Genomic DNA, 9,509 nt, shown 5'->3' with positions numbered 1-9,509 from the left:
TGGGCACTCCGTGTGCCCTTGCCATTGCATTTGGTGCATCGGTTTGAGTTCTCCACGGTGATACGTGGAAGTTACAAGTTGAGAAGCTTATTACTCTTGGGTGCTTGGTGCCCTTGAGCTTATTCCTCTTGAGTGTTTGGGCGCCCTAGACGGTTGGTGGTGTTCAGAGCTCAATCATTGTGGTGTAAAGCTCCGGGCAAGCGTCAGGGTCTCCAATTAGGTTGTGGAGATCGCCCTGAGCAAGTTGACGGGTACCGGTGACCACCCCCAAGGGTTGTCAAAGTGTACGGGTTCGGTGACCGCCCCCAAGGGTTGCCATTTGTTTGGGTTCGGTGACTGCCCTCAAGGGTCCCTTAGTGGAATCACGTCATCTTGCATTGTGCGAGGGCGTGAGGAGATTACGGTGGCCCTAGTGGCTTCTTGGGGAGCATTGTGCCTCCACACCGCTCCAAACGGAGATTAGCATCCGCAAGGGTTTGAACTTCGGGATACATCTCGTCTCCGCGTGCCTCGGTTATCTCTTACCCGAGCCCCTTACTTATGCACTTTACTTTGTGATAGCCATATTGTTTCTTGTCATATATCTTGCTATAACCTAGTAGTTTATCTTGTTTAGCATAAGTTGTTGGTGCACATAGGTGAGCCTAGTTGTTGTAGGTTTTGTGCTTGACAAATTAACCGCTAGGTTTATTCCGCATTTGTTCAAGCCTAAACCATAATTATTTTAAAGCGCCTATTCACCCCCCCCTCTAGGCGACATCCTCGATCTTTCACTTGTGATCATCGACGACATCCGCAACATGCAACTCCAATCTCATCTTCTCCTCCTCAATTCTTTTCAATTTTTTCTTTAAGTAATTGTTTTCTTTTTCAACTAAATTTAACCTATCGACAATAGGGTCGGTTGGAATTTCCGGTTCACAAACCTCCTAGATAAAAACATCTATGTCACGTTGGTCGGCATAATTGTCATAAACACTGAATGAAACAAATAGTTATAAAAGATAATATATACCACATCCGAATCATAGACAGGACGAGGGCCGACAGAGGCGGATGCCAAAACCATCACACTATATAATAACAAACAATAATAAAAGTAAGGAAATTATACAAGTATCTATCTAAATCATACAATTAGAATTTTTTTTCTTTTAGAAAGAAGATAAGAACAAGAGGCTCACCATGGTGGTGCCGACGACAAGATCAGCGCGGGCGATCGACGGCGGTGAGGACGGGGATGGGACAGGACATACCACCAAGCCTAGAGAAATCTTGAGGAAAATGGAGCTTGGACAAGGAGCTTCGAGAGGAGAAAGCTTAACTGTGGCTCGGGCATTTCATCGAACACCTCATGTGCATAGGAGGTGAGATAGAGCACCACAAACCATTCACACGGCTGGCAAAAAAACAGAGCAATGGCTCTGCTCGCGGGTAGGGGCGGGGGTATATATAGGCCTCTCTTTAGTCCCGGTTTGTGGCTAAAACTGGGAGTAAAGGGAAACCTTTGGTCCCGGTTCTAGCCACAAACCGGGACTAAAGGTGTTGGGCCAGGAGCGAGGACCATTGGTCCCGGTTTGTGTCTGGAACTGGGACCAAAGGGGTCACACGAACCGGGACTAATGGCCCCAGAGGCCCGGCCGGCGCCCTGGCCTCACGAACCGGGACTGATGCACCCTTTGGTCCCGGTTCGTGAGTGAACCGGGATTAATGCCCTTATCCTGGTCTCAACCAAAACCCTGTTTTCTACTAGTGGGTGGGTCAGGGGCCTACTAAGTCCACGTCCCATCGAGAGGGGTCATGCGCCTCAATCCTTGCACACCAATTAACGGTAACCCCTCAATTCCCGTGCGTAACAAATGCTTAAACGCGGGAAAATGAAGGGATTTGTTGCCGCGTGGTGGCATTAACCTGTCGCTACTTCGCATTTACCTCCTCCTATAAAAGGAAGGACGTGTTACAGGGGGAGCGTAGTTTATGGGTCTGTTTAGGGCACATCTAGATGTGCCCTAGTTATTGCACATCTAAGTGACTCAATCAAACTAGAAAGAAAAAGAAAAAAGACAAAAGAAAATGCTTACATGAATCTTAGCGTAAAATCAATGATATAGGACTTAGATGTCTATACTTAGAGCACATCTAGATATGCTTTAGCAAAACTGATAGTCCCTCCGAACGTCTTACATTATGGGACGGAGTGAGTAGTTTATACACAACAAATGGTGACAAGAAAAATGACAACATAGTTTATACCATAAAAACGTTAGGCACTGGCTTTTGTTAAAAGAGGAGGTTTGCAAGGCGGTGCGGGATTTTTTAAGTGGGAAGGAAATTTTGGAGGGATTCAATGACACTATTTTGGTTCTCATCCCAAAAAAAATCCCGGGAGTCACTTTCACGATTCAGACCCATCAGTCTATGTAACATGTTCAAAATTGCAGCTAAGGTTCTTGCTAATAGGCTAGAATGTGTGCTCCCTATCATTATTTCGGAGGAATAAAGTGCGTTTGCAACAGGGAGATTGATCACTAACAATGTGCTAGTGGCATATGTGTGCGTCCATGCTATTAGGAAGAGGAAGAGGAAGAAGCCACTTTGTGCAGTTAAGTTAGATATGATGAAGGCTTATGACAGAGTGGAGTGGTCTTTTTTGGAGAACATGATGGCTCGTTTTGGTTTCTCTCATACATGGACACCATGATTATGAGATGTGTTATGTCAGTAAGATTCACGATTAAGCTCAATGGTGGTACCTCTGATGGTTTTCTCCCCTCTAGGGATCTACGCCAAGGGGACCCTCTATCTCCATATTTCTTTCTATTTTGTGTAGAGTGGTTTTTGACACTGCTAAAGTAAGCTCAACAGGAACATGAATTAATGGGAGTGTCCTTTGGCCGCACTGGGCCCAATGTGACCCATCTTCTCTTTGCCGACGATAGTATAATATTCCTTGAGGCATCTACAAATAATATGACTCGGCTACTTTTTTTATAGGTGTATGAAGATGCTTCAAGCCAGAAGGTGAACATGCAGAAGTCATCCATCTTCTTTGGGAAGGGGTGCACGGAAGAAAGCAAGGAGGAGCTCAAGGAGGTGGTTGGTATCCAATCGGAGGCACTGAATGAGCGATACTTGGGATTTCCCACTATGGCGGGAAAATCGAAAGATGGTAGTTTCAAACATGTGCGGGAAGCATCGAGGTCTAAGGTGACTGGATGGAAATGATAATGTTTGTCTAAAGCAGCTAGAGAGGTTCTTGTAAAGTCGGGGTTGCAAGAAACCCCTACATTTGCGATGAGTTGTTTTCTACTCTCCAAGAAAATGTGCGGGAACCTGAAATCAATCTCTTCAAAATTCTGATGGGGTGCAGCTGAAGGTGAACAAAAAGTCCATTGGATAGCCCGGGATAAGATATGCACTAGGAATCGAGAGGGCGACATGGGTTTTAGGGACTTTGAGTTATTTAACCAGGCCCTACTCGCAAAGCAGGTTTGGCGCATTATCATTGTCCTATCCTAGAGTCATTATGTGCTAGAGTTCTTAAGGCGAGGTACTTCGCAGAGATGGATATTATGTCGGCATCGTGTCCGCAAGGCTGTTCGTATACTTGGCGCAGTTTGATGCATGGAAGAGACTTACTAGCGCATGGGCTCATATGGAGGGTAGGAGATGCTTCAAAAATTAATGTGTACCATGATCACTGGATCCCAAGGACGAGCAGTATGATGCCACTGGGCACTGTGTTCGTGCATGGAATAACAAAAGTGGAGCACCTCCTAAATTGCCAAGGAACGGGATGGGACCAGGCAAAGCTACATCAGGTACTCACTGAAGATGATGCTCTTGACGTGCATCAGATCGTAGTTGGTGGACCGGGAAGAGAAGACTTCAGAGCATGGAATTATACAAAGGACGAAAGGTTCTCGGTTCGGTCAGCGTACCATCTTGCAGTGTCAATTAAGGCATCTACTCAAAAACTACCCTCGTGCTCTAATCCCGATGTTGATCATAAATGTTGGCTCGAGCTATGGGCGACGAATGTTCCAAACAAGATGAAAATCCATGCGTGGAGGCTAATTACAAAGGGCCCGACTGTTGGTATGGAGCTACACATGCGACGTATAAAATCTGGCGTATTCCGTGTTGCGTGTGGCAGAGAGGAGAGCATCATACACAGGTTCTGACGTATGTTGAGCGATGCAGTGGCTGCACCCTTACCGGTCTTGCCGAAATATATCAAGAATATGGAGGAGCTATGTGCATGGATTCTACAGTGGCTTAGCAATGCATGTGATGACGAGAGAGAAATTGAAATTAGAGGTTGGTACGAGCTATGGGCTGTATGTAATGCTGCAAGGGAGACCAACCGGATTGAGAATCCATCTAACAACCTAGCTGAAGAATGGAAGTCTATTCAACAAGGGGTGACTAATCACTGGGTATCTACACCAGTGAGCACTAAAGGAAGCCAGAAGACGACTGGGTTAAAGTCAATGCGAAACACCAAGGTACGGGAGGAGGGGGTGCTGTTCTTTGGAGCAACCATGGCGCATTCTTGGCCGGATCATGCCATTTTTTCCCTCCACTCACGATGCAGAGGTGGCCGAGCTATTGGCGCATCGGAGGGCTCTAATCTTGGCTCGAGAGCTACAAGTGCAAAATGTGATCCTTGAAACAAATTCTCAGGGAGCGGTGAGTAAGATCAAGAATGTGCAAAATGATTTCTTAACAAATGGACAACTAGTTGAGGAGGTTAAAGATTTACTGAGGTCTTTTCAGGAGTTTAGAATCGCTTGGGTGCGACGTTCGGCGAATAAAATCGTAATGTGTTAACTAGAAAAGGTTGTATTAGATCTCTCTGTAAAACTTGGCTCAATGTATCTTCCAAATGTGTTAGCTCGAAGATTGCTACCGAGGGAGCTATGAATTTTGAATAAAGTAACAAGTATTTCCGCTAAAAAAACGTTCGTTTTCCCATTCCTCACAAAATCTGACGTTCCACCGGGTCGAGCCACCGCCTCTCCGCTTCTTGCCCTCTCGGACGCCGCCAGTCCGCCATTACCATATTCCACTTCCAATAAGAGTACCCTATCCCCCAGTCCGGGAACCACCCTCTGAATCCCAGTAGCGCCTTTCGCCACCGCGGCCGACGGAGCCCCCAGCTCGCTCGCCGGGCCGCTTATCTTCTCGCGGGTTAGTGACACTACATCTTGGGCCCTGGAGAGGCGGGAATTTTGTTTCGGCGGCGAGTCGGATCCAAAGCTCGATTCATTTCCGGATTTGAACTGCCCCGAGTCCCAGCACACAGCGAAATTCCGTGTCTGGATTCGGATTTGGATCTCCGTCGCCGACTGGAGCAGGCCCTCGGTTGGTTTCTCTTTCTTGCCTATAAGTATCGCCGGAGCCCCGATGGAGGCCTGTATCGTAATAAAGAGCTTACGGCAGCTAGTTAGACATCCGACGAGTTTGTGCTCTCTCATCTTCAGATCTTTGGCTGAGCTGATGGGACTTTTCCCCAGTGTACTCGGCAAATTCAGAGGAGACCCGCCGCCGATGGAGAATATGGTGGGCAAATCGCCGGAGCCGGAACCGGAGCTGCCACCGGATATGCTGTCGAGCATCTTTGCCCTCCTCGAGGTCCCTGACCTCGTGCGCGCAGGCTCTGTCTGCTCCTCCTGGCGCTCGGTGTACACCGGACTACGGCGTCAGCTTCGGCAGCACAAACAGCGCCAGACGCCTTGCCTCCTCTACCACACCTCTGAATCTACCGGAGAGAATGCAGCTTGCCTCTACAGCCTTGCGGAAAAGAGGGCCTACAAGTTAACCCTCCCTGATCCACCCATCCGCAGTAGGTATCTGATTGGCTCTTCGCATGGTTGGCTGATCACTTCTGATGAGAGGTCCGAGCTGCACCTTGTAAATCCAATCACTGGTGAACAGATTGTTCTCCCGTCAGTGATTACTCTTGAGCAAGTCAAGCCGATCTTTGACGATGAAGGTGCTATTCATAAGTATGAGTTGTGGGAGCCACGGTACACTGCACTTGCAGAATTCCTTGGTCACGAGCCCTCAATTTATGCTCTCGATGAGCTCCGTGACCGCCTCTACTTCAAGGCATATTTGTTTCCTGATCCACAAACAGGAAGCTACATTGTGGTGCTTATTCATAATCCAGAATATCAGATTTCATTTGCAAGGGCAGGGGGCTGTGGGTGGACCTTTCTACCACCAGGTTGGAACTATCAAGAATGCATCTACAAGGATGGTCTACTGTATGCAGTGACAGGAACTGGAGCAGTTGATGCTTTTGATCTCTCTGGTTCTACCGTCACAAGGACGACGGTTCTGGGTGACATGAAGAATTCTATTTCTGAGCACATATACATTGTTCAGGCACCGTGGGGTGATATGCTGCAAGTTTGGAGGCAACAGCCCATTGTAGCTGGTGATGCTGATTCGGAGAACATAATGGAAACCAGCAAAATATTTGTCTATAAGATTGACATGGCAGCAAAAAAGCTTGTGGAAATAAATGGATTGCATGGCCATGTGTTGTTTCTTGGGCATAGCCAGACGCAGTGTCTCAGCGTGGAAGAATATCCGCAATTGAAGGCAAACTGTGTCTACTTCACCGATGATGATAGATTTATTTCATTGTATCAGAATAGTAAACGTGATATAGGTGTTCTAAATTTGGAAAGCGGCTGCAGGGAAGAAATTGTGCCTCAGATTTATTGCACCTGGCCAAATCCCATATGGATTACACCCAGTCTTAGAATGATGCACTCGGGATTGATGTAACTGTGTTCAATGCTATGACAATGGAGACATGCTCCATTTATATTTTATCGAATCAATAATTTTTTTTTTCATATTTTGTTTTATTTATGGAGAACTTTTATCATGTGTTAAATTACTGCCGCTGTCATGTGCAAAGTTGGAGCTTAGATGGCATGACCCAAGGTCCTTGTGGAAATGTTAACGCAACAGTGTTGTACAAGGAAGATAGTTACTGACCAGAGAAGTTCAGGATATTCAGGTACTTTGAGACGCTTAATTTGGTGGATCTGATTTGTTCTTTCACTCAATTCTTTCGAAAAAACTGTTGAAGCCAATAAGATACCATTGGAAAAGTAATACCTTGTCATTATGAGTATTGGGCACACAAGTTTTCTACTGGTAATCAGCCAATAAGGACATCCTTATCTTCAAGTGCTCTCTAAAAAAAAAAGCTCGTCTACCTTTTAGGATTTTTTTTGGTTTCCATATCAGTTGAGTTCGTATGGCTGCCATCATCGTCATTGTTATTCTTTGGAGATGGAAGATCAAAGGCCTACAGATGTTTGTCGAGGTACTCTCCTTCCTAAAATTAGATTATGTTCCCTGCCTTTTTGATATAAATGTACAATATTGCATTTCGCACAAAACATTCCTTTCAGCATGTTTTGTTTTTTTAGGCAAAATTTCAGTATTTAGGTATTGCAGAAGTGAGGTATGTCAAATTTTAGGTTTTTGCTACAAGATCTGCTATTTTAAGCTGCACTAATGAAGAGTAAGATCTACTGTCTTTCTCTGTTTACAAACGTATCTGTACGGATTCAAAGATATGGTTATACAGAGATATTTCTAGGTGCGAAAATAAAGTTTGCTTTGGCTTATTGTTTTAATTCCCAGGTTTTAGTGTTTCGTTTTTGGCATGTTCCAGTTATATGTTCAATTTTTCATGATTTCTATGCACGTCTCTCTGATATGGCCTTGAGTATGTATTGCATCATCATATTAGTTATTAGACTAGAGTTATCTTTTTTCAAGTGGTTCTGCAATAATGCAGTCTTCCTATTGTAAAGTGGTATGTTGCACAATGCACACTGGATGCATGCCTGAGGCCATGATTCATAATTAAAACAGTATCGATGTAAGGCCGGGTGCTTCAGTGTTTTGGTGCCAATAGCTGCCATATCATCTTCTTTGTACTGTAGTTAGCTAAAGTTTGATATATTGGTGTTGATATTATGGTACCTCCTTGTCACATGCAGATTTGTGTAATTCTTAACTTCTTATGAAGACTTGTTGAGGTTGGCTCCTTACCTTCCCTTTATTGGAAGAATTTTCCTCAGTAGTGAATTGGCCCGTTGTGGTTGGAGATCCCACCAGAGCAAGAACACACCACACAGGATTATAACGATTTCTTACTAACTGATTCAGATGAAATCGAATCAGCTTCATCATTATTTTTTCTAGATGGAATTTTTCATCATTATTGTTCAAGCACCAGCAAAGTGATGTAGAAAATACCTCCGGACAACAGTAAAAAAACTATTTCGCAGATGCACGTGATGCAGATTGCCACTATGCACAAGTGGTCAGGCAGCTGAATAGGTTGTCAAGACCAGAGGAAATTTTGCTAAAGATCAACTTTGATGCTTCTTTTCTACTCCTCCATCCCATAATATAAGATTGTTTTGCAAGCTAAAACAGCTTGCAAAATCATCTTATATTGTGGGACGGAGGTAGTATAAAATAATACAATGGCCAAACCTGCAATGGTGTCATGCTTGCGAAGTCGCAATCACGAAGGGAATGTTCTACTGGCTGCTGCTCTAAACATCTAAAGGTGCAGCAATGAAGAGAGAAGCACATTAAACGAAATTTAAACTAAGATCGCACACAAACCAAACAAACTACTGCCATCTCGGCCATCACCCTCTCCTATTCCTCGTTGATCATGGGGCTAGTGTCCTCGCCCGCTCCGCTGCCACCGCCTTGGTGTTGGAGCTAAATCCGGCAGATCCCGATGGTAACAAAGACGAGGATTTTACCCAAGCTTAGGATCTTCGGGGGAGATAAATACCCTACCTTCTGCTTGTGTTTTATTGCATTGGAGTGTATCAAAAGTACAAATGACCGAGAGATTGTAAGTTGTCTATCTAGAAGTCTGTACAGGGGATCCTAGGTTAAATGGATCCTAGTCGACTACGTATGAGGAGATGGAGACCTCCACAAATCCAGTTTTTTTGTCTTGTATGCCAAGTTGTCTGGAATCTTCAGTTATCCGCCATGGGCCGCCCTATGTGGCCCAGGACAAAACCGATAAAGGGAGTCCTCAGATCGGCCCACCAGGCCGGGAGTCATCATGGTGACATGCCCCTTAGTCGGAACACCATCAGTAGCCCCTGAACCGGTCTTCAAGAACGGTTGTACCTTGGGCTATCCGAGCTGCACTTCTTCTTCGGTCGCCGATCTTAAAACTGGTTCAACGATAGTCTCCCCATCAGTTCCTTCAGCCGAGTTGCATATCAAGGTGACGTAGACCACCTTGGTTTTTTAAATGTTGGAGTACAACCAAGCAACGCACTGCAAATCTTTCCCGTGCTACCGACCAGTTGGTGGGAAGAACTGCCGTGCTCCACAATAAAGGTTATCCGGTTAGGGTCCGATAGACTAGACCGGTCTTATCCATGGGCGTACTTGGCCATGTGGCGCGCGTGACCTGATGGTCAACATGATGC

At 45.4% G+C, this 9,509-nt stretch overlaps 1 protein-coding gene across 2 annotated transcripts; it reads left to right on the top strand.

Moving 5' to 3' along the window:
* The first annotated feature begins 4,995 nt into the window (after positions 1-4,995).
* On the top strand, positions 4,996-6,872 carry LOC123145465 (putative F-box protein At2g33190). Of its 2 annotated transcripts, XM_044564894.1 has the most exons (2): positions 4,996-5,367; positions 5,487-6,872. In XM_044564894.1, exon 2 carries the CDS (start codon positions 5,503-5,505, stop codon positions 6,799-6,801), a length of 1,299 nt encoding a protein of 432 aa, XP_044420829.1. In that variant the 5' UTR covers positions 4,996-5,367; positions 5,487-5,502; the 3' UTR covers positions 6,802-6,872. The 2 variants fall into 2 exon arrangements, with proteins under 2 accessions (XP_044420829.1, XP_044420828.1); XM_044564893.1 differs by having other exon boundaries at positions 4,996-6,872.
* The last annotated feature ends 2,637 nt before the right edge of the window (positions 6,873-9,509 follow it).

This window comes from Triticum aestivum, chromosome 6D (assembly GCF_018294505.1).
Source record: "Triticum aestivum cultivar Chinese Spring chromosome 6D, IWGSC CS RefSeq v2.1, whole genome shotgun sequence".
Taxonomy (NCBI): domain Eukaryota; kingdom Viridiplantae; phylum Streptophyta; class Magnoliopsida; order Poales; family Poaceae; genus Triticum; species Triticum aestivum.
The sequence above is the reverse complement of the archived record's forward strand: the minus strand, read 5'-3'. Positions and strand labels throughout refer to the sequence as shown.

Excerpts from the sequence above, each read along its gene's own strand:
- LOC123145465 (XM_044564893.1), top strand. The coding sequence starts at position 5,410 with ATGGAGGCCTGTATCGTAATAAAGAGCTTACGGCAGCTAGTTAGACAT.